The sequence below is a fragment of the Parasteatoda tepidariorum genome, chromosome 3, assembly GCF_982258835.1.
Source record: "Parasteatoda tepidariorum strain Cologne lab strain chromosome 3, Ptep-v5.0, whole genome shotgun sequence".
NCBI lineage: Eukaryota > Metazoa > Arthropoda > Arachnida > Araneae > Theridiidae > Parasteatoda > Parasteatoda tepidariorum.
The window spans coordinates 1,034,191-1,060,892 of NC_141757.1; the positions used below are offsets into that span (position 1 = coordinate 1,034,191).

The following is a 26,702-nucleotide window of genomic DNA, read 5'->3' on the forward strand; positions in this document are numbered from 1 at the left end:
ATTAATAATCATAATATATGTATATATACACGACCCTACCATAATGGAATAGACACTTTGAGTTTTTGACATGTTTTTAAATTTCTCAAGAAATACTTAAATGATTAATTTATAAGTTAAGAGATGTTTAACTCATGTTTTTCGTACTTTGCAATAATATTTAATGCCTTCAGAGGTTTGGGAGACCGACAATAAATTGTGAAAGAAAACAAGTATTTTTGTACACCCTATTGCCAGAAAATCAAGCAATAAACTTGTAACTTGTATCTATTTTAGTTGTTTTGAAGTAACTGCAAATGATTTCGTAAACCTAGAGTAAATATTTATGGAAATATGGACAATTTTATGAAAAACTAAATTTTCTGCCTTATGTTTTTTCCTATAGCTTTATAAATATTCAATGGAATAGAACAATAGTTCTGGAGCAATTTAAAATTAATTTCAAAATTACTTTCAAAAATTTAGAAAAAACCTCTTTTAAAAACTGTGTAAGATATAAGTATTTAAGGTAGTTCTTTTATACTGCCCCCCTCCCCCGCCGAGGAAAAATCTAAAAATATTTTTCTTAAATTTGTAGTGAATAGTATTTGGCAACTAAGGAAAAAAGATTTGAGTATATTAATTTAAAAGTTTCAAGCAATTTACTAAGTAGTTTTTGTATTTTTAAAAGAATGCTCAAAATGACCAGGGGTTTGTTCATTTTGTTTAATAGTATAAAATGAAATTTCTGGAAAACCCCTGATTGTTTTGAGCTTTCTTTCAAAAAGTACAAAAACTACTTAGAAAATTGCTCGAAACTTTTTGATTTAAACATATTAAATTAACTGATGCATCTCAGTTTAAAAAATAACATCTGCAGGCATTTCCTTAGGGCACAGAAGAAGGAAATTTGTGTTTAAATCTACTTATGTACCAAAGTGAAGATAAAAGTTCAAAATGCAAATTTAATAACGAAGTACTTTTCATGATAAACTTTTTAAGAAAATATGTAAAAATTTGTCCACATTATCTCCCAAAAATATTCCTTTCTTAATTTTTTTTATTCTGAAAATTTTTTCGAAAGGTTTTTGTTGTTCAAGTTCAAAAATCTTATTACTTTCCACACTTTGATCCAAAGCCACACTCTTTAAACTTTTAACATGACATAAAAATTTTCAAAACAGGAATATTTCTAAGTATAATAAAGATTATATAAAATAAAAACAAATAAATTTCGGAAAGAAACTTACGAAACTAACAGAAATACTTTTATTTTCTTTTCGAAACAAGATTTAGAAGCATTTATGTGCTGTTAAAAAAAACTTTTTTTTAATGATTTTAAATCTGCCAAGCTTTTAATTTATTTTCCTTTTTTTTAAATTCTTTTTTATGAACAAATTGTAAAAACATTTTATAAATGCTCAAAAAGCATGTTTATTTAACTGTCATTTGATGTTATAGGATCGTCTTCGATGGCAACTGTCTGTGGAGGATCATTAGCACTGATGGACGCTGGAGTACCCATATCAGTTCCTGTTGCTGGTGTTGCTATAGGCTTGATAACTGCATACAATACTGAAGATAACACAAGCATAGAAAAATATGCTATATTGGCTGATATATTGGTAATTTTTATGCATGCCACCTTCAGTATTTATTGAAATTTGAAAAACAATCTTTGATACAGAGCTACTTAGGACAGGTGTAAAAATTTTAGTCATTTGTTTGTAACTAAAAGATATTATAGTCTGGTCTATATACATATTTTCTCTGGTCCATTTGCATATCTTTATTACAGGGTGCAAAGCATTTATTTTAAAAAATGCTTAAAGGTACTTATTTTTAATTTTCGATCTTTCAAGAGATTGTTTTCTTTGCTGTGTCATTTGTCATTCTTAATTACAAAAAATGCATGATCTTCACAATTTTCTCTTCAATATTTATCAGAAGCTAGTTATTTTATGTATGCAAAGTTTTTGAAAACGTTTTTGAATTTTATTGATTTTATGTTTATAAGTTAAGAACTTTAAACAAAAAAAAATAATTTTCAATACTGCACAGATCCTTATTTAGATTTTTTTGGACACTGATTAAAAGTATTTTTTGAGTGCTTAAAAAGTACTTAAAAGGGGTTAATTTTTTAAACCCTTTTAAGAGCTATGCGCCCAGTATTAGATTTTTGGTTAAAAATGATCTTAAATGAAAACACAATAAATGTGAGGTACATTATGGAAATTTGTTATTTTGTGACAACACAGAAAAACACACTTTACATCGTTTTGTGGTCTGGGGACCACTGATAATTATTTTATCGTGATGTGAGTCCAATTCTTAAGGTCAGACCACTGTTCATTTCAAGCCATGATGGACATGAATGACTTTCAAAAGTCAACGGTTGGTCTAGACTATATTTTTGCAATAAACTGGATCTTGTTTGGAGAGTTAAAAAATTATTTTTCAGGGTTCAGTTTGATATCTACTTGCCATAGAAAAGTTGTACGACTTCCACTCTGAGAGGCAACTAAGTTAAAAAACGTCCAGATCAAACAAATAATTGTCTATATCTTAAAAAAAATTCCCTTTTACTCTAATAATCTAATTTTTACAAACAACATGTGTGTCTTAATAGCTTAAAGGGATGACTTCAGACATGTAAATTAAATTCAAATGATATTTTAAGTTGTGAGATAAGACACAAAAATGTACAAAAAAAGAAATTAAGTTAAAGGTGCCCAAATTTTCTACTGCATAAACTTTTAGAACCATGTTTTCCAGATTGTTGCTTCCCATCCTATTTTAATGGTCATACATCCAAATACTTGGAACGAAAAGTGAGAAACTATTTTGTGTCTGATTTCATAATTTTAACTATACTCTGTATTAAGAGATTTGCATAATTGGGGTCACTCCTTTAAACTCTTGAGATATTTCAAACACACAAGAATCTTTTAGAGGGTTTTTCGTCAGTATGCCGCTTTGAGGCAACTTTTAAACTTATCCTGTATTCTTAGAAATAAAATAATGTTAAGTCATTTTTCATTAATAAAATTCAAATTTCAGGGTTTGGAAGATTATCTTGGTGATATGGATTTTAAAGTATCTGGTTCAGAAGAAGGCATTACTGCTGTTCAGGTGAACATAGATTTTTTTTTTTTTTTAAGTCTTTACTTGAAATGTGCTTACAAATTTCTTAATAGTTGTTTAGGGTTGCCATTCCACAGGGAGAGCAGGACAAAATACAGGGAATTTAAATATCACCAAAATAAACAGGGAATTTTTAGTTTTTCTTTACAGGAAATTTTTTTTATTTTTGTCTCTTAAAAAATAGTAACCACTGAAAGAGCAATCTATGGGATATTTAAGGAAATCATTTCAGCTTTATTAAACTATTTCATTTATCATAGCATTATTTATTATTTTTTTATAACCGTCGTTGAACAGCCGACCCAATTCTGGGTTTACGACTACTAATGTTCAACTCCGTAGCCTTGTCATTTTGAATATAATCCAGAAGACGAGGAAACTCCTGGATCAGTACCTCCAGAAGTATGATTTGTTACGGAAACATGGAGTACTTTGTGACTCAACAGATTTAACGTGCTTCACAGAGAGTCTTTGGCTGGCAGGGATCGAATCCACGACCTCTTGAACGTGGGCCCAGTGCCCTACAAACCTGGCTATCCCAGGCTCTATAGCATTATTTAAGTATGTCCAGCGGTTCCTTTTTTACTCCAAATTTTTCCTGTAGTTAGCCCAGTATAGCTCATAGAAAAGCACAGTAATTAATAATACTTTGTGTATAACGTTTTGAATACGTACAGAGAAAGTTCTTTTTCTCCGGATTTTAGTAGAAACCCTGATGTTATCAGTAAATATTTTCTGTGGCCATTCAACTGATATTCTGACAACTGTTTAAAAATTGTAAGGAAGCGGAATTTATAGTTACTATGAAAATTCATTTTTAATCTCGTAAGGTCTGAAAAAAATTTACTCTAAGAAAAATTTGTCTCATTCCAGAGCATGTGCATAAATTTCATTTGATATTTAAACACCTTTCAAGAATTTGCATTCAGTTAGAAACTTTATATTAATGAAATAATAACTGAACTGTTCGAAACCGAATGTGATGCCCTCTTTCAAGATTAGCAACCACTGCAGAACAAACATTGCTAACCAAAAGGAATACTATAAACAATCTTCTGAGCAATTTAATGATTAAAATTAAAGCATTCTAACCAAATAAAACAGTAAAAAAATGCAAAATTAATAAAAATAGAATTTGTATTTTTTTTAGAAAAGTGTTCTTCATTATTTTAAATATATTTTTTATTCATATTTTATCAATTGTTCCACATTTGAAAGAAACTAGTTTCATCATACCTTTATTTTGTAAAAAGCATTAAATATCGTTTCTTTAAGTAAAAATTTCAGGATTTAATGTTTTTTTTTAATTATTTCTTTGTGCTACTTTTATAATGTTTAAATAAACTTATTATAAGCCTTTTCTTTTTCTGATATTATTTACACAAAGACAGAAAGGTTTTCGATTAGAGAAACGTGTAGATCTACTGCATTTAAAGTTCTTTACAAAATTATTGCATATCAGTATTTTTGATGTATGCCATGCCTTTAAAAATATATTTTGGCAGTTATCTCTGATAAAAACTGAAAACCTTTTTTTGCTGATTGCAGCGATAAGTAGACGACAACGCATTGTTTAGTGAAACAAGTTATCTTTGGAGAGGGCAAAACAGCTTAGTTAAAAAAAATTACTGGAATGTTTTATGTATATATATATATATATATATATATATATTAAAGGATGAATGTATGCAGAATTTATTTCTTTGTAAAAATTTATTCTTTCCAACAAAAAAAATATATTCTCAAATTTAATGGCTTGAAGCTTCATTATTAAATTTGCTTGAATAGTCATGTTTTGTTCTCCATAAAATACTTTGTTAGCCTTTTAAAAATTTAAATTTCTTAATAAAAAAGAATGCTATTAACAGATTTAAAGCTATAGTGTACTTAATTAATTATTGAAGGGATGTCTGGGAAGGTAGCCTTTGTGAACCGTTCTGTACAGTTAGTGGGAATTTTAAGTTTGACATGGTTGATTTTGCTTTTTGCTGAAGAAGTTCAGTGGTGTATTAAGGCTGTTTTGGGACTTTTAGTGACGTGGTACTGATTCTGGGACTTTCAATTATGTATATTTAAATTTCAATTACATATATCAGTTATCTGTAATTGAAAGTTACGGTTGAGAAAGCTAGGATGTTGTTTATATTAGCTGATGATATTGAAATTATCTTTCTTGATGAAAAAAAAAAATAGCCATTTTTTTCTTCTTTTCAGTTAGATGTTAAAATACCTGGTCTTCCATTAAATATTATAGATGAGTCACTCTCCTTAGCTGCAGGTAATTACAGAATTTAATTATAACATGTTTATACAGTGTATAAAAAGATAGCGGGTGAAAATTATATCCCTCAATTAAAACTACTTAATTTTGAGCTCATAATATAAAATTTGGTGCAAAGCATTGACATTTATTTAATAATATGTTGACTTGACCAAAAAATTTTTTAAATTAAAAATGTAAGTTAGTTGCGATTAAAATTTATTATTTTTATATCATAAATATTTCTTTTGTTATTTTTCAAAAACTATTAAATCAATTTGTTAAAATGCTTACATTTTGTTGTTTATTAATTCTATATTCTCACAATGTTTAACAAAGTAACTGTCAGCATACTTTATTTTTCAATGAATCTTTGGTTGTTAAGTTACATACAAAAATATATTTAATAAATTACGAAAAAAAATAATAATAATACTTAGTTTGAAATTGTTTTTGGATAATTGTTTTATAATTTTGTTGTAAAAATGTTTCATTGCTGAGATATAGTATTAAATATAAAAAATATAAAATAATGATTGGTGGTTCATTTTCTGAGTTGAATTTAGAGTTTCCTGTCATCTGAAGGGTTAAAATCCTTAATCTGCAGATTTGTGACTTCAGTAGCTAAACTCATTTGGCTTCTGCAACCATAACAATGAATGACACCATTAATGGGTTTTTATGAAATAATTTTTTTAAGTAATAAAATTTGAAAACATTTATAGCGCAATATACAGTGCGTAAAATAAAAACAGAACACATTAAATTTAGAAATGCCATTTTGTTCATTTTCTGCCACTTCTTTAGTTATTTTTGCAAATGCACATTTCCCTATATTGTTTTGAAATATATTGTATCAAAATTTAATGCAATTATTGTGAAAATAATGAATCATAGAAATACCTAAAAAAGCCAGAAAGGGACCCTCGTAAGAAAAACATTCATTTTTGAAGTGTCATGCCTGTTTTTGATTTTATAAGGCTGCAAACCTTGTGAAGATGAAAAATTGAGGCACACCCTGTCTAAAAAAGTGTTGTGCCGTAATGTCCGCTAAATAATATGATATCTTATATTCAGTGTTTGAAGTAGCTTAATTGAGCTCTTATTGAATTACAATATTCTGAAGGAAACCATGTAATGTGTTAGTTAAACAGTTATTTTTGTTATAATCCTGGACAAGATAAAAGTTGGGAAATAGTTATCGCCATGCTAATCAATATACAAATTTATTGCTTGACCAAATAGCCATGTAACTTTGATTTCAAGCTTTAATTTTCACTCAGATCGTTATTTTAATTTGTGCAAGTTGAAAAATGGCCATCTGAATTACAACTCTGGGAAAATATCTTTAACTCTTAATACAGTGAGATTACTTATATTCTTTGATATAATTTTTTTAAACTTTTTATAATCCTCATAATTTTTGTTAAAACAAATGACCACATAATGTATGCTTGAACAAGCTTCCTATTTTCAGTGTGTGTGCAGATAGAGTAGATGCCAGTCGCTTAATACAATAGATTAAAAACTTGTAGGGATGATGAACATTTTAACAGGGCATTTTCAAACATGTAATTTTTTCGTCAATTTGATTATTTTTTCCCCTCTGGATTTTTAACATTTGAAGCTACGCTGGAATCCACTAATAATGCAATTCATAATTTATATGAGTTTTATATCAATCATTGATTTTGTGAGTTTAAAATCCTATGTCGCTATTCATGTGAGTTTAAAATCCTATTCATGCTTTTTTAAAGGCCGATATTGCAGTCCGTATTCATGTGATCTAACAATTATGCATCGTGATTCGTTTTTATGCAATTTAAAAATCCAATATCGAAATTTATATTTTCACATTCTTAAAATCCAGTCTCGCGATTCTTATAAGAACTAGGTTTTTTTTTAAATTAGTTACTATAAAGATGTGGTATTCTTCCTTGGTAGATAATTTAATGAAAAATCTTAGTTTAAAAATTTACGTTAAACATGCATAGTATCTAAATTAAACCACCAAAATTTGAGGGTTTTTCACTTTTTGTCAGGGCTAGAGTTATTTCAGGACAGAAGCAATAAGACAGTTTCATGAATAATTAATTTTGATGATGAATATTTACAATTGACCATGAGGAAGAAAAAAACAGGTGAGGCACCAAGGGAACGAAAAAGTAAGCCTCTTGACGTATGGCAGTGATATCACAACATCCATACAATTGACACTTAATGAGTCATACAAAAGGTATGTTACTTCTCTAGAAAGATGAAATGAACTTTAATTTTACATTATGGCCAATTAGGCAAGGGAAGATCTGACTGAAATTATTTACCTCATATTTATGAATTAACAAAAATAATTTACTTTTTAATTTCTATTGAGAATCAAATTGACTTTTATTATAGTAATTTGACTGTCACATGCTGAAGAATTTCTAACTGCAGTCTCTGAATGTTCTAAACTGCTTCGTTAATCCCTTTTTTTTAAAAATATTTTTAATGAAGAACTTCTGTGCTAGATTGTTTGAAATGAAAGTAATAATAAAATATAGTTATATTTAACTTGTATGCAATTAATCAATCTACTGATTTATCTGTTTTTTATTATTAATATTTTTCAGATAGCTGGAGTAAAATTCTGAATATTATGAATCAAGCAATATCTAAACCTAGGGAAGAAAAGAAAAAATCTTGGCCAGTTATAGGTATTATTTAAATTAAAGATTTCAAAAAAATTCTTCTCGTGCATAAGAAAACCCTCAGATTTCTGTTTTTTATTTATTTAAGTATCAAATATTATTGCAGTAAGTCAATACACAGTCCTTCTTACAAAGTACAATAATCATTAAATAGTATTAATCAAGGCTATGAAGTCTTGTACAATACGGAATGCATACACTGTCATAGTTAAAAGTTTTTTTTAAATAATTAAATTTTTTATCTAATTGTTATTTGTACTTTCCGATGGCTTTACATTGTATTAATTAAAACAGTTATTGAAACGTTCATCCCATCAAAATATAGATTAACTTTATTCAGTAACATTTGACACATTGTTATTACTTAATCAAATTCTGATTGTCAAAATTTGACACGATAGAGTATCAGTATTTATCCCTTTCAGGGTCATAAAAAACTAATTATAACAATACCTATATTAAATACACTATTTGTACATTTGGTATCAATTAAAATAGCACCTTTTGCATACCAGTAGTACTAAGTACTGAAATTAATTAGTCAATAATAGTTTTGTGGTTTTCTATGGTTTCCTGAAACAAATAAGCACCTTTTCTTCATCACTTTTGCTTTTAAGTACAAAACCTTTTTTTTAAAAATTTCAATTACCATTGATTTTGAAATATTCAATTTTATAGAAGCACCTTTCAGGCCTGAACATTGACAAAACTGGAGGAAAATTGTATTGCAATAATTGAGAGGCTGATTTTGCCGAGTATACTTGGTGGTGTAAATGAAAACAATAACTGGAGAAGGAGATTTGACATTGAAATGTACGAGATTTATAAACAACTTAATATTATTAAACACATAAAAATAAATAGAATAAATTGGATGGCCTACGTGATTCGAATGAGTGATGACAATACAATAAATAAGATATTGCTTTTTTGACTCATTGGAACATGAAAGTGGGGAATGATGGGCTGATATTCTTCCAATTAATGAAAAGAGTTGAAGATCAAAGATAAATCAAATACAGTTATGGAGAAATCTTCAGAAGAAGTCATTGGCCCACATTAGGCTGTCTGGCCAACAATGATGATGAGAAACACCTTTGAAATGCCTAATAGTAAACAAAATAAATGCATGGGTTGAGATAACTTTAGAAATAATCCCCATTCATGTTTATGATTGATCATACTTGACGTAGGGAAAAAAATAATTAAACATTAAAAAAGTATTTTTTGTATTAAAAAGAATTTTAAGATGGCAAACAGTATTATCTTATCGTTTTATTATTAATAATGATCCTTTGAACATTTGAAAAAATTTGCCTAATTTATAACAATGGCTAATGTTTTAATGTTTAAGCAATTCCATTTTTCAAGTGTTTTTTCTGAGCAATCTAATTAAAATTTTTGAACGGTGTTTGGGAAGATAAAATTTCACTTACTGTCGAAATTTCACAGTGCTTTTGGAATTATAAGAGAGAGACACACATACAAACACATTGTTTTATTTTTACTTTATTTGTACTCTATTCATCTGTAGCACATCTTTTTTGGATAAATAATATTTTTTTTTCTTACACAAGAAACTTTAGAAGTACCTCTCCACAAACTTGGCCAATTCATTGGATCAGGAGGAATGAATTTAAAAAAGATTCATTCTCGAACAGGTAGTACTTTTATTTTCCCATCTCTCTTTAGTATAATGTTCATCATTCAATTTAAAATAATTTTTTTTATTTATATTTAAAGGTGTACAACTAACACATAAAGAGGAGGGTTTGTTTTCTGTTTTTGCTCCAAATTCTCAAGCCATGCAAGAGGCGAAAGAAATTGTTGATAAACTTCTACTCGACAAAGTAAGCTGTTTCTATTTTCTTGACTTGCAATATTTTAAAGTTTAATAAAATATTCACGATAAAATATAAAATGTTAAAATAAAATATTCGCAATAAAATATAAAATGTTAAAATAAAATATTATAAATACTCAAATAATATATCTCAATCATAGCAAATCTATATGAATTAAATAGCTTTAACTCTTATTTTTGTAATATTGGTTAGATAATACAATTAAAGATCAGTTAATTTTGTTTTGATAAAATGTGGAATTTTTCTGAAACTATTAATGCTGTTTAAGTGAGTTTTATTATTTTTTTTTTTTGGTTTAATATTTATATCAGGGCGCGTAGCGTTTGTAAAAAGTACTTAAAGGTGCTTTTTGGGGATTTCGTTTTTAAAAGCTTTTAAAGGTGCTGTTTTCAGCTGGAGTTTTTAAAAAGTGCTTTTTTTTTCGAATAATTTTTTTTCCCCTTCAGTGATATCTGGTGGATCCCATGCATTTCATGAAAAATGGGGAGTTTGCTACGTAATTATTCACGCGGGCTTCATGTCGTACCCACGTTATGACTTGCGCATGCGCGCACACTTGAAACCGAAACCCGAGTGCTCTAATTCGGATAGCGAATATCAGATACTTATGAAATTTTTTTCTTTTTAATTTATTTTAATTTTGTTCTTGTTTATTTTATTTTACTTCTAACACTTTTTTTGACGCAGGGGGTAAGGGTACTTTTGTTCTGAATTCAGGGTCAAGTTGAATTCACTCGGTGATGTGGGAAAGTACTGATTGTTTCGATTTACGCCCGTTTCTTTTTGGTTTTTTTTTAACGCTAAAACTGTTTATAAAAAGTTTTTGTTTTTCAATAACATCATTGATTTAATAAAAAAATTTTTGAGTGCTTGAAAATTTTTGTAAAGTGCTTGAAAAATTTTTAAAAAGTGCTTATTTTTGATTCAAAGATTTGGCTACGCACCCTGTATATGTTCTATAGGTACTATTCCATTTCGCCTGCGCAGGCGATAAATTTGCAAATACAAAGTCACTGAGTGCAATTTTTTTTTGGGCTTAAATTTTAGATGATAGCTGTTTAAAAAAATATAAGAAAAAAACATAAAAGCAGATAAATAAAACAGCTCTATTACTTGTGCATTTGAAAGGGAAAAGTTTCATTTTATATTTTTATTGACTACCACATTTTTATTTAATTTAGCATTTTCAAAATTAAATTGCGCTTTTATAATATAATGATTTTCGATTTTGTTATTTGCATCTAAAATTTTAATTAAGACTTCATTTTAAATGTAACTAATTATACTTAAAGTATTAGTAATTTTTTATTATAAAAGGCAAAATATAAAAATGGGTATCGATTAAGAAATAAAAGATTTGAACTGTTGTGATAAAAAGCTTTTCTTTGAACACAGATAATAATGTCCAAAATAGCTTAAATGCCCAAATGACATCAACCTTTGAGCCTCATTAAAAAACCAACTACAAAAAATTTCAGAGTCAAGAAAAAAAAGTTATAACAAATTATGTAAGATGAAATGAGAAAATTTTAAGTTAAAATAATGTTGTCACTGAATAGAATAAAAATAAAACATAATTTCAAAGAAAAAAAAAATTGAAACAATAAATAGTAAATATTTATGTTATCTTCACTTCAAGAATGATCAATAAAAAGCGGCATTTAAGAATATAAACTCCATATTGCTGTCACAAGATAGAAATGCTACTTAATCTATGCATTCAGGGCTTTACATCTTCCATCAGACCACCTCAACAATAATTGTCCTTTTGTGACCATGTTAGAGGACCTCCGAATGAGAACACGTCTCAGAATGAGTTGTTGAAGAGATCTCACCCCACCGTTATTTTTGTGCTGTGAACTGCTTTTTATCTCAATGCACTAAGTTATTTTACTTAGGTATTATTATCAAAAATAATTCTTTGTAAACATTTGAGATTTATGTCTTATATGAATTTCCATTAGAAATAAAATTCAAAAATGTTAGGAAACTTCATTTGTTTTTTTTTCTGTTTTCAATATTCAAAAAGAATTTTTTTTTATAAAGCGTATATAATAACTTTTTTAGAATTCTTTTTTTTAAAAACAGGCTTGTTTTTTTAATTTTTTTTTAACAAAAGCATTATGCTTTTAACATAGTTTAAACCACACTAAAATTTTTTTAACCAGTTAACCCTGAATTGTGCTGTTGATTAAACTATGCAAGGAAAAAATTGGATAACCACTATAATTACAGTTGCAAACAAAACACTCAACCTGAATACTGATTATATTATAATTATACTTCTTGAATTCAAAGAGAAGCTGCTGCAATTTCATTTTCCTCAGCTGATACCTATTGACCTCTAATCCTGGGAATAATAGAAAATGGATCAACCAAAGTGATAGAATAGAATAAATGCAATGAAGTTTTCATAGTTGCCTAATGCTAAAAGAAACAACTAAAAGTGGTAATTTGTTGCAAGCAACTTTTCAGAAAATCAAAAGCAACCCTGTAGGCAATTTTTAATTGCAAAATTGATTTTAAAGTTGAAAATAAGAAGAAATCGAAGGTTACTTCTAAACTCTCTTGTGTTAACTATAATGGATATTCAATTAACTTTCAGTGCAAATAATGAATTTTTTCCTTTATATATTCATTTTTCTATAGTTTTCTTCCATTAAAATTTTTTCCCAATTTAAAAAAAAAAAATCAATTCTTTTTGCAGATGGTTCCTGAGTTTGAATATGGAGCTATTTATTCTGCAAAGATTGTCGAAGTTAAGTAAGTTGTTCTGTAATTAATTTCATAAATAATCATCCTACTTAATAAGAAAGAAAGAAAAAAAAAACTTGTTGCAGACATGTGGTTCTTCCGCAGAACCATTGTTTTGGAAAAAGTAATTCCAAAATGGCTATCATTTAAAAGATTGTGCATAAAATTGTCAGGTATGCATAAAAAGAAAATGAAAAAATTTCGGATAATTACTTCTTTTGTCAATCACGTGTCCTGATTTTTATCTCCAATTCTGATATATCCGAGCAGCCGACTTAAAAAAGTGGCATGCAAGATGTATCTGTTGTGCTGAAAGTTTTTTATTTTTATGGTATGGAAATTGAGGCTCTCATCCTCCGTCTAAGGTCAAAATTATCTTGCATTTCAACCATGGCTCTTAAAAAATAGAACAATGCGCTTAATTATGGTTCTTCAAAGAGCACTTCAGTTCTTTAATTGCGGCTCCGCTGAAGTGACACCTCTGAAGGGTGCACATTGCACGCCGGTAAGCGGATGTTTAGATTCTCGTATTTAAGTAATGCAGACAATATATTTGTAAATTTTTCAAGCATTGTAAAATTATAGCACAACTTATTTTTAAAAAGTAATTTTAAAAATAAGGTAAGCTTTTGCTCTGTGTGTAGAGCCAAATGAAGCAATTGTACACACAGGATATTGTGTGGAAAGCTAAATAATATGCTTGTATCAAAAGTGTTAAAAATGGAATTACATTCCCCCTTCTATTTAACTTACTTCCATTTTGCACATTTATATATATCTATATATATATATATATATATATATATATATATATATATATATATATATATATATATTGAGAAACCAAGAACACTTTAGAAATTTCTTTGTAAAATGACTTCCAAATAGTGAAGTGAATTTTCTATTTAACGAACTTTTCTTTGAGATCCATTTGTCCTATCTCCCACAATATTTCAGAATATTTCAAATTTTTTGACACATTTTATGGGGGAAATTGATTTTCAAAGCCACTTACTTTTAGAGAAAGCAGTAAAATTCCTTTCCTTTTTTGTTTGTATTTCAAACGAAAAACTCTGACAAAATTAACGGATTTTATCAGTAGCAATTAAACTTAAGAATGTGTTTGGTAATGTATGTTTAAAATTACTTTTACAATAAATGCAACTGTAATTTTAAACATAAATTTAGCTCTTTTTTTGTTGAAAATGTATTTAGTGTGATAGTGTAACACTGGATAATGTTTTGCTCTGTTCTTGCCTTTCATTCAGATTTCTTTAATGACTAAGATTTATAAAACAATTAGTAAATATTAGTTTACCAGGTAAAGGTGTATCAATTGCTATTTTAATTATGTGTAGTGTTTATTAATTTAAAACAACCTGTTTTGTGTTATTTAGGTATTGCAAAAGGTGATTTTCTATGTAACGAACTTTCCATATAACAAACTCATTATCGGGATTTAGCGACTTTGTTAAATGGAGGTCCGACTGTATTAATAATATTTTGTATTTTTCACTTATTTTTTGTCTATTATATGATTTTCAATTGCAAATTATTAGAAGTATAAGACCACTTTAATAGTGAGAATTTTGCATTTGAAAATCGCTAGCGTTAAGACAATACTTAACTACAATTTTATCTTTCAAGAAACCATTCATTTTGTTGCATCACAATTTCTTGTTTTTACTCAAGGCATTATTTCATTTTTTTAAATTGTCTTAAGCCTGCATTTCCAAAATTATGGTGTGCAGTGTTTTTGAAAAGTTCTTAAAGATACTTATTTTATTGGTTATTTTTAAAAAATGCTTAATTTTCCCTTTTCAAGATGAGAATTTTTTCTTTAACATGTCAATTTTCCCTATGTATTATGCTAAAGCGTGCTTTTCACATTGTTCTGTTCAATGTTTAAACAATTTATTCAACCGCAATCCATTTTGGCTTACATTCAGTCTGTAGCGTTTAAAAGTGCCAATAATTTTACATGTTTGATAAAATACTTTGGATCCTGTAGGTGCGTCTACTGAGCTGGGTTCGGTAAGACTATTGCACTCTCATTTGATGACTCAACATTTTGTTGATTCATCACAGATTCTTGCTCACTTTAAATTGTCTTAAACCTGTATTTCCAAGCTTTAATTTTTCAAAATTTGTTTGTTTTCAGTAGACTGATAATTAGTTAAAAAATTTCTCCTATTTAATCCTCTCCTTCCCCAATCCTCTCTTCTAATTCCTCATCAATTAAAATATTTGCTTATTTATTTGATGGGTGTGCTTATTCTATTGTAATTGATATTTTCAGAGATTCTGGTGTCATGGTAACTTTACATCCTAACATGAAGCCCACTTTCATAAAAAATTCCATGTTGGACCACAAAAAAGTAATTATGTTTCATTATTATATCTTAAAAGACTGATCTAATCATTCCTAAGAATGACTTTTCTCTTAATTTCACTTATAAGGTTAGTTTCTCTATACTTGATTGCCATTTAATATATCTAGAGCAAATTAAATAGAACTTCAGATATTTTATTTACATTCTAATTTTTAAACCTAAAAATTATTACATGTAAAACATAGAATTTTGTTATATTGTTATGTTGTGTTTGAAGAAAAGATTATTAATTTGGTTTTTATTTAAAAAAAATTAATTTAAGTTTTTTTCTGGTCTGTTTCTTTAAACTAAACTCAGTGGCGCGACAGCCCTTAGAGGGCCAAGTTCTACTGTGCCCATATCAGTTTTCTTGACCTTGCACTCTGGCGTGCAGGAGCAGATGTTCCGGTCAGATGGTCAGCCGAACGCGGAACCCCCAGTGTTTAGTTCCCGAGCATGCTCAGTGCTCATTTATCGGCCCACTGAAAGGACGAGTTGACCTTACCCAGCTCGAACATCGAACCCCACACCTGTGGCACGGAAACGTGAAGCGCTACTACTCAGCCACCAGGCGTCGTCTGCTTCTATTTATTGTAAAACTAAAAAACACAGATTTTCTGAAATCAACTTAAAGACAGCCTTGAAATATGTTGTAAACACAGGGATGTGATTCTTCTGCAGATTTCCACTTTTTTTTCCTGCCAATTTCCCCAGAAATTTTTTTTGCACAAGTTAAAATATTTTATGAGGAATTTAATTTTACGTGGAGCAAAAATATTGAAATCCTCATTCCTCCCTCTGAAGTTTTTCTAAAAATAATTTCCTTGGGATAAAACTGGTTGACCTGTATGCAGGGATGAGATTTTTTTGATTTTAGTGCATTTTCGCTTTTGACTTTAGAATTTCAGCCTTTTTTCAAATTTTAGCCAAAAACTCTGATTGTCTAAAAGTTTCGGATTTTTTTTAAAAATATATATCCCTCTTTTTTTTTAAAAATTCTGTGGTTGAAATAAAATAATTATATTTATTTACGATTTTCAAAGATAAACATAAATTTCAAACTATGTCCCAGCTGTTAACCTTTCCGCTTTTTTAATTATTTTAGTTATTTTCTCCGCTTTTATGCACAGAAAATAAGATTTTCCATATTTTTATTTGTCCTCTGGGTAGCTCGTATTTTTGTAATTCAGACGTCGCTGCTTCCTGTTTTCTGGGGTGAAAGCAAACAAACAAAAAAAAATAGCGTTGAAAATATTTATTTGCTCAATCAATTGATCTTGTAAATTTTTATTTATTATGTCTAAGCAAAAACAATATAAACAAGCCTTTTAGAAATTCCAAGCCCAGACTCTGCAAATATCTCGATTCTTAGTAAATCGATTTTAATATCAATCATCAATTTTCGTATTTACCTGATTTTAAAGCTGCGCATTGCTATTCTTATTTATGCTATTTAAATATCGTACATTATGATTTAAAAATCCAATATCGTGTTTTGTATTTATGCATTCTAAAATCGCGATTTTATTATCAAACATCGATTTTCGTATTTACCTTTTTTAAAAGTTGAACGTTGTGATTCTTATTCAGGTGATGTAAATATCGTACATTGCGATTCTTATTTAAGAGATTTAAAAATCCAATATGGCGATTTGTATTTACGCGCTTTTGAAATCCTATGTAGCGATTTGTATTCACACGAGCTTAAAATCCAATGTCATGATTCGTTTTTGCGGCGGTAATATTAAACATCGATTTTCTTATTTGTACGTGCTTTAAAAATTAGACATTGGGATTCGTATTCGTGCAATTTAAAAATTATGCATTGTGATTCATACTTACATGATCTAAAAATTAAGCATCATGATTTGTATTTTCGCATTTTTTAAATTCAATATAGAGTTTCATATTCAGGTGATTTGAAAGCCTCATATTAGGATTCATTTTCTCTCAATTTAAAATCATGCATGTGATTCATATATTTATACAATTTTAAAATTAATAATCGGGATTTATAATCGCATGGTTTACAAGTTTAAAAATCACACTTTTTTTTGTCAAATTTTTGTGTATATATATATATATATATATATATATATTCATTCTTGGATTTCCTCTTTTTTACTTTCTGACTACTCTCATCCCTGAGAACAGTTACATAATTCTATTTTATTTCATTTAGTTAGTCTTGAAATAAACTAAATAGGTTATTTCTAAAGTAATTATTACATATGCAATAAAAGCATGTGTTCTTATGTTAAGTGTAGTTGGAGGTATTGTAATTTAATTTCTTACCCTTTGAACAAAGATAGAAACAGTATTCATACCTGTTTCATTCTAGTAAGAATACCCATTTTTTGTCGCCATTTGCTAATTTTGAAATCGAATGTTGGATGTTGTTACATTTGCCCTCATAATAAGGACAAAGAAACATTAACTGCATGATTAAACAAAAATTAAAGAAAAAAACTTTATAGAGTTAGGTACTGTTATTTTTTTGGATTTTTGTGAAAATAGATTTGGTGTGTAAATAAGTTTTAAAAGCTTGAATATTATAATAATCTCCCCTTCAATTATTACGGTAAACAAAAGTTTTAACTAAAACTTGTGGGGAGACCCCCCCCCACAAGTTTTTGTGTTTGTACCTGAGGCCTGCATCCTTCTAAGTTAATGCAGAAATGAAACCTTTTCTGAGTTCTTCTAGAGCGGGAGTTTCCAACTTACATGAAGCCAGGGGCCACAATTAAAAACACCAGTCAAATGGCAGGCCGCAACTTTATCAAAATTTTATATAGGATTCTTTTATGTTTGAAGGAACATTAAATATTACTGTCAGATTTTTATCAAGTTGTACGAAACAAAAGTATTGAATAACAAATTAAAATAAGAAGTAGATTTTTAAAAATATTTAATTGCATATTAAAACATTCTGGCTACAATAACTTTAATGTGCACCTATGTATTAAACAATGAATGTGCATCATATATCAAATTGTTAAGATATAAAACTTAAAAGTATTTAAAACCCATATAGATTTTTTATGAAAATTGTCAGCAAAAAAAATGATAACTGATATATTTTGGTTTGCGAATCACAAAAAAGGCTTCGGATGGTCGGATGCGGCCCGCCAGTTGGTAACCGCTGTTCTAGACCAAAGCAAATTGCTAGTGTTAAAATTCAGTTTTCCGGAGGATATCTATTTTGGCATATTTCACTGATACACTCCACAGCAATTGCTTCTATGATTTCACGTCGAAAGTAGATCCCATTAATGTGATTGGACTGTGTAATCAATTTATTTGTTTTAACAGAGTTTTTGAACTTCAAAATATGAGGAGCCGCAATCTGGGGCCTCAATATTTCCTGATTTATATTTTTAAAATTCAAAGAATAATTTTCTCCTTTAGACTATTATGTTTGGCATTTAGTTTGCAATGATTCAGGCTTTTTTTTTTTGGACATTTCACTCTGCCAAACTGTGTTCTGAGGGATTGTTAAAAATAATAAAGTAATGTTACTAGTAAGTCATGATTAATTTCATTTATCTAAAGAGTATTATTGATCTAAAGCTCTTCCTTTGTTTAAGTGCTCTTTGTAGTGTCTATTTCTTGAAACTTTTTGTTATTATTTTCAGATAAAACATTCAAGTGCTTTGGGACTTGAAGTGGATCAAGAAATTTTAGTCAAGTACTTTGGACGAGATCCCGTCGATGGTAAAATGAGATTGTCTCGGAGTGCCCTCAAAACACCACTTGCTTTAAAAATCTCTTAGTAAAAACTCTATATGTATATATTATGTTTTAAATTTTTTTATAAATAAACATTTTTCTGACATGATCCCTTCTTTACTTGGCCATTTGCAAAAGGTTAATAAAAAATGTATGTCTGATTTGATACTTATCGGTTATGTGATGACTGATGCAAAGAAATAAATGTCAGATTTTGGTTAATACAGTAGGCTACTAATAATACCCATAGGTGTATCAAATATTGTGATCATTACTGATAACTATGATTATCAAATACGATATCATATAAAATACATTCATAACAGTAATTACTGAATACCATAATATTGTGAGTTTTGGCCACTCAAATCAGGTTTCAAATCTTCCTGATTTTTCCAGGTTTTCGAGTAAAGATCTTAAAATTTTCAGGTCAGTGTTTTTTTTTCTCTGCTAAAGTGTAGCTCAGGTACAAGAAAAGTGTCAATATTAATGTCAATATAATAAGTGTACTATTTCATTTACAATGTTGTTTTTTTAATATATCATTTTGAATCGATGTGGAGGAAACAATGTGTTAAGCTTGCAGAAAATAACGCTTTTAATGAATTAAATTTTTTTTTAAGTGTTAAATAGTTTTTGCACAAAATGTACCAAATAGCAAAGACCCAAAACAACCTTGGATACCTACTATTTAGTATATTTTCATTAAGCAAAAGAAAATAATTCCGGGTAATTAGAAACCAATAAATTGTTATATTAATTTACATTTAGAGCCATTTTATACTGTATTTTATCAAACAGTGCTCTTTATAAAATTTATTGAAATAATTTTCTTCAAATCAATATCATAAGTCAAATGTTTAAATGACAATATTTCAAATTAGCACTATTATTTTAAGAGATATTCAGTATTCCTAAAGGAAAAATTGTCAAATTTCTTGTTACATATTCTATAGAAAAAAATGGATAAAATTCTTTACATTTTTTTTCCTATTAGAATATATTAAGAATTCCTATCTAACATGGTTTCCTAGTTTGGATGAGTTAATTGTTTTTGTTTTTACATCTGGGCAATTCCATGGTGTCGGAAAAAAATTAACTTTAATTTCTTAGAAAAACTATCTTATAAAACAAAACATATTGTATATCATGACCTATTGAGAAACAATTTGTTTTATAAAATCTGATTATTATAAGTTCAAATTAAATGGATTAAATTGTTGCTGTCTGATGTAAATCACACGAAAGCAAAAAATGATTACTGATTTGCAAATTATCTAAATTCCGTAAATTTGTCTATAATTTAAATGTACACTTGACTGAATTTTGATGTTGACATTTGAATAAAAAATTCTATGCAGTTGCTTGTGAAATATGATATATAATTAATTTGAAATTTTTTACTTCAGTGTCAGATGTAAATTTCTCAAATTGGATAGAAATTTAAGTTAATGATTACCATTATAATGACTGAAAATTACTTTAATTTTAATCTTAATGCTATTGATATTAATTTTCAATTAAATAGCTTCTTTAAATTTAAATTGTCTTCTACTTGCTGTTGGAATGGTCGGATTAATATGGTTTATAACATTTTCCATCTTATAAAAGCTAGTTGAAAAATCACTCATTTTAAATATGCAATGTACAGTCCGCAAAAAAAAACAACGAATCACCCTGAATAACTTTCGTTCTAATGATCGGATTTTCACGAACTAAGTGTCAATCTTAATGGTTCCTGGGGGTGACCTCAAATATGTTAATTAATTAGTGCTAACTATTAATTAAGTTACGAAATCAGACACAAAAACGTACTTTCTCTGAATAAACATATATTTTTTTTACATATTTGGAATCTAGACACTTGAATTAAATTTTAGACAAAATTTTAAAAAAATTGGGTGGTAAATTGGGCCGCAATAAAGGTTTATATATTTGGCGATAGTTCAGAAAACCGCCAAAAAAAGTCGCCTGCGCAAATAAATATTTTAAGATAACCCATTGACTAATTCAAAAGAGGAGTGCTTAATTTTACTAGGTTGTTACGCAACCAAGCTCTGACAGTAAAAAAATTGAAATAATGTTCAGTGATTGCTCGGAGAGGTTTAATTTATTGTTAATAGAAAATATCTCGAAGTTTCTAGGCAATAAACATTTTTTTTAGGGGATTTCTGTCCAAAAAGAAAAAAAAATTATTTTGATCTCCTTTGAAAAGTAAATTTGAATCGATTTATAAATTATTTTATGATAGCTTTTAGAATTTAAATACATGAACTTTTTATCTGATATTATTTAGATTACACTGTTTTTACTATATTTATTCGAGGATTTTATACTAAAATCAAATGAACATAACTTATTATAGCTATATACAAAATTTTAGGGATAATCATTTTTACAGCTTTAATCGAGTCTTCTAGGCAAGAAAGTTTGAAGGAAAAAAAAGTGCTTGAAAAATAAAATGTAGATTGTATAATAATTCTAATGCACATTCACAAGGTTTTCTATAATTTACGATATTTCTTTTTTCTATAACTCAAGGAATTGCTGAATGTTTAGTGGCATTTTAAAAAGATTGAAATATGTTATGTTTAAGAATAAGATATTGAAATAATATGTTGCATATTGTAGGATTCATTGTTTAAAAAATCGCTTCATTCTACTAGATATTTAGGTTACATCGTTTTCTTTGGATAAAGATGATTAGCAAATAGCATCCTCATGTTTCGATACATTCTGAAACTTATACGTTCGCAAATTCACCATAAAATGTCACACAGCATATTCTTCAATTACGATAAGCTACATTTACCACCAAATACTGCTACTATGGTTATTTTTGTTTTCTTATATATATCTGATGCTCTCTTTTTGAACAGAGCTCGTAAGATCCTTAATATACTGAAATGGGGGCGCAAAAACTTAAAAGATAAAATATTTAATTTCATTAACTCAAAATATCTGGTGTCAAAATGTTAATTTTTAAGTTAAATATAACTTTTACAATATTGATGTTCTTACGTTTTTAAAGACCACATGAATCCTGATAAAATATTAAAATGCATATGTTTACTTTAACGAGTGTAAAATCCTTATCAAAATAATGATCAAGACCCAAATGTAAAACAGTATAATTGACGATAAAAACTCAATTGGCTTCAAAACATATGAAGAGGGAAGTAAAAGTCGACATGTTTCGAGATTTCAAATATAATCGCTCATTCTCAAGACTTGTCAGGATTGGATAACTTGTGACTTTTATTATTGGACGTTCAAAACATGTCTTCTTTTATTATCATCTATTATTTTTTTAAATCAATGAAGTTTTTACATTTTCGATTCAGTTTCTTGGGATTATCCATTTAGTTACACAACATATTAAATTATTTCACTCGATATTAAAATAAGTTTTACATATGTTATAGGCACAGGTTCTTAGATTGAAAAAATAATAATTCACTACTTTGTAAAAAAATCAATGCAGTAAAAAAAAATTTTTTTTTTTTGCTGCAAGCTTTAACATTTTAATTTAAGGTCATAAAAAAATTCCGTTTACAATTGAAATTTCAAAAGTCGAATGTGAAAATGGAATGTCCCCTAGTACCAGGAAGTGAAATTAAATATTTACAAGGACAACTTTTTTAAACAAGTTAGCGTTTCCGTCCTACTCGAAGTTGATTGAAAAGGTATTTTTTATATATCGATTCCAAAGTTTATTCAACGTATATTTCAGGGTATACTTTCGGAGTATTTCGATCGAGTTTATTTTTACACCCTTATTTGCTTAAAATTATTAAATAATTTACTTAAAATAAATTATTGAAGCTACATAATTTAATGCGTTTATAGTATAATAATAAACGGAGCTTCCAACGCATATCCTTAACCTTAATACCGCTATCATTAAATAAATGGAATAAGCTTAGATAAATAATAAAAGTTAATTTTTCCCTCATTTTATATTTTCAAGGAATAATATGTTTCGATCAAACAGATTTCATTCTGGAAATAGCGAAATTATTGACTAGGTCCCTTGGAGCAATATCATTCTTATCCTCTTTTGACGAAATGTAGGAAAAATTAGTTTTCACAGTTTCTGTAAAAAGTATGTTAGCCTACTTGCCACGTTTTTTTTAAAATTTTTTTTTATTAAAATAAGTTCGGAAATTGTGTATTTTTTATAGCATTTTTTAAAAAAAATCAGATGACTCTAAAATTGGCACAGCTTTGGAATCCTTACTAATTTCAATTTTTAGTATTTCCTGCTTAACACAATAAGGCATTTTCCTGATAACAAAATATACTACAATAATATCTTGGAAATCATGCTAAAGTAAAAAATTAAACAAAATAGTTTAGTATATTATCAGAAAAAAATCTACTTGGTATCATAAAGAGTAAAAGATATAATGAAATAATTTGTGAATCACACGTGGTCAGATAATTAAAAATTTAATTTCACATCTAAGATAGTAGGACGACATTTAAGATACTGAGATATTTTAAGACACTAAAAAAATTGACTACGTATTCCACAGCTTTTTATGTTCGGTATCTTTATCCTCTTTGTAGTGACTTACAAAAAATCAACACTATTTTAGATAATCTAAGTTGAAGTCACAAGAAACAAAAAAAAAAGACAATCAATAATTTATATTCTTTTTTCAAAAAAAAATAGTATGCTAAGTAAATAATCAGCTGTTTTGCATTAAATAATTTTAAACAGCTGAATGTTTTTAATTTCTTTTATTCTTAGCTAGCGGACAATAATTCTTCAAAAAAAAACTTGACTATAATTTAAAAAGGAAACCTAAATTAAAGAAAATCTAAATTAAAGTTCTAAAAAAATTTATTAGTATATTAATGAAGAAATAATAAACGTAAAATGGTAAAGAATAAGATTTTTAAAATGTTAAAATTTAATTAAATAGTTGGTAAAATAGTTCTGCGATACACTTCCGGAAATTTCTTTTAAGATTAGGATGATACAGGGTAAACCAACAAATGAAGGAGCATTTCATAGTTATTTCTTAGAAATAAGATTTTAAATGTTTTAATTTAGATTGATTCGTAACAGTAGCTTACTACCTAACAATAGGAAGTCATCTAACAATGCATGTAGTTACCTGGTCTTTGAGTATTCTCTGGAAAAAGTTTTGAATTTGTTAGTATCTGTTCAACGCCTTGTTTCTTTGACAAAATTATAAGGTCAGTGTTTGTTGTTATCCGTTTAAACTACAATTAATTGCATATAATAATGCTTTTTTTTCTCATTGTGAAAAAAAAGAATTCAAAATATGGTCATTGAAGTTACGTTTTATTTATTTTACGCATCATAACATAAGCAAGTGCTGAGATTAGGGGGTGTTTATTAACTGGATTACCGAGCGATGAAAAACCAATGAATAAACAAGTGTTCCTTAACTGGGATTTTTTCAAGTTAATGAAAATAAAGAAAAATTTTAATTTTCTTGTACCTTTTGTCATATTATAAATCAAAATTATGTTAAAAATAAAAATAAAAAACAACAACTTCTAACCAGTGAAGGAACAGGCATGTTCCTTCACTGAGAATAGATTTCCCAGTGAATGAATAGTATGTGTGAAATATGATTTTACATGGATAATTAGTAGTTCGGCGACATAGAGGACTCCTAAAATTCAGTTAAATGTTGTATGAATAGTTCCTATAACAATTTTATTTAAATATGCAAATTTAATTGCTAAATTTATTTAAAGAATTATAATAATAATTAATTTATTATTTATCTTTATAAATGTAGTGATTAGTTATTACATCATACCTTAGACACCTTAATAAACTATGTTTATTAACTAAATATAATAATAAAAGCTTGAATGGAAAATTTCCTTGCAGGATTTTGTGCCAATAATTAGCTAAATTATTATCTTATTGCCGTCTTTAATGTCCTAACGGGAACTGGTAGGAAAAATCCATTTAAAGACAATTATCTAGGTGAAAAATGGGTGAAGTTTTTTTAAGGCGACATCCACCGATAACTCAGTGCAATGCGAAGATAATTTCAAAAGGCAAAACTTCCCTTAGAGAATAATATTAGAAATACTGGTTTTAAGAACTTCAGAAGAATCTTTAGGAGGGAAGTAGCCCTGGCATCCTTTTATAAAGTGATTGCATTTGCAAAGCGAATGAAACAAGAGTTGAATACTGCCCTTAAACGGGAAAAATCTTCAGCCTTAAAAATTATAAGGATTTATATTCTAAAGTACCTAGGAAAGAAAAAGTACCTCCATTGGTAGTTTTTCCTTACAAAGAATTCGTTGAAATATTACAGAATCAGTTCCTGCTACATATTTCATTGGAAAAAGCTATTCATGAAATGAAACGATGACCGCAGCAACATTTTACAAATATATTGCAAATGTTTCTACCCATGGATAATTAAAAATGCAATCAAATTCCATATTTTGCTTCTTCTGGATAGGTATAAATCTCATATCAATTTGAAACTGAGCAAATTTTGTGCAGAATGCAAGAAAAAATGCAAATGTTTCTACCCATGGCTAATTAAAAATGCAATCAAATTCCAAATTTTGCTTCTTCTGGATAGGTATAAATCTCATATCAATTTGAAACTGAGCAAGTTTTGTTCCTCAAAGCAAATTTTCTGGTTTAGTTTTCTACCTAATTCATGGAAATCCCTCGTTAGATCTTGAAAACAAAAGAATTGTAAAACAATATGTCTAGAAAATTTTACATCCATTTTTAAATAAGATTTGAGGCATCAACTGATGAAGTTAAAATGCATTTATGAAATGCGATATTTTTCCATTCGATGTAGAAAACGTTGACTGAAACAAATGCATGCAAAACAGACACCAAGAGTTAATGAGCAAGACAACTTATCAACAAAACACATGCTTCGAGAGTAACGATGCGCTATTTCTTCAGAAGCTTGAGAAGGAAATCTCACAAGTTATGTTGCAAATTTTTAAAGGAGCATTGACAGAAAAGTTTAATCTCCCAAATATTCAATAGCCTGTGCTTTTCTTAATATTGAAGAATTTATTTCAAAAAGAACAATTGTATAATCAAATTTTGGCTCTGAAGCTGAGACAACTAACATTAATAATGAAAGTATCTTGAAAACTGATTTTGAGATAAGTCCTCTTGAGGCATTGTTAGTTGCAAAATCAATTGGTTTCATAAGTAACTACTAGATATAAGTCAATGAGAGATGGGTTTTACTCAAACTTCGAAACTCCTTTTTCTCATTTATTATCCAGTGAGGAATTCTGGAAATGGAACTGGAAAATCAAAAGAAATTTCGAAGATAAATTTACATTGGCCAAAAATTTGGAAAAAAGAGGAAGGTTAAATCAAAAGAAATAAATTACTCATGACGAAGAGAAAAAAAATACTTAAAAAGATTTAAAAAAAAAGCTTAAAAAATATGCGGAAAAGAGTAAACGAAAAATGATCGAATTATAATAATAATAAAAACATCATCGGATTACACAATGATAAACATTCATAATTTAGAACGGACTATTAAACTGTGAGAAAAAAATGAAAAACATTTTTTTAAAATTATGTATTCAAAAATATGTTTTACTTTCCATTCCATGACTGAAAAAAAAGTAATATTTTCCACATTAACTATGGTTATATGTCGTAATTCCAAGAAAAATCTTGTTTTTAGACATTTGTGTGGCCTATGGATTCCTAACGAGCATCAAACATTCTCAAAATTAAGTGTTCATTCACTGGAAAATTTAGTGTTTATTCACTGGTAAGAACTGTTCCTTCACTTGGTCATTTTACTACTTATTATTTAAACCACCAAAAGCTTAAAACAATATTATGTAAGTTATCTAACTTTTTTTTACATAATTTGCATTTAATAACAAATATGTCGATACCATCATT

General features: G+C 28.0%; 1 protein-coding gene across 1 annotated transcript in view; it reads left to right on the forward strand.

Annotated features, from left to right (window-relative positions):
* The window catches only part of PNPase (polyribonucleotide nucleotidyltransferase 1), a 41,716-nt gene extending 22,814 nt beyond the window's left edge, over positions 1-18,902 (forward strand). The window contains exons 15-23 of the mRNA XM_043055759.3: positions 1,441-1,604; positions 3,040-3,111; positions 5,338-5,401; positions 7,996-8,079; positions 9,651-9,734; positions 9,817-9,923; positions 12,646-12,701; positions 14,992-15,070; positions 18,700-18,902. Coding sequence (XP_042911693.2) covers positions 1,441-1,604; positions 3,040-3,111; positions 5,338-5,401; positions 7,996-8,079; positions 9,651-9,734; positions 9,817-9,923; positions 12,646-12,701; positions 14,992-15,070; positions 18,700-18,837 — 848 coding nt within the window. The 3' untranslated portion in view covers positions 18,838-18,902. The remainder of the gene's footprint in view (positions 1-1,440; positions 1,605-3,039; positions 3,112-5,337; positions 5,402-7,995; positions 8,080-9,650; positions 9,735-9,816; positions 9,924-12,645; positions 12,702-14,991; positions 15,071-18,699) is intronic.
* The last annotated feature ends 7,800 nt before the right edge of the window (positions 18,903-26,702 follow it).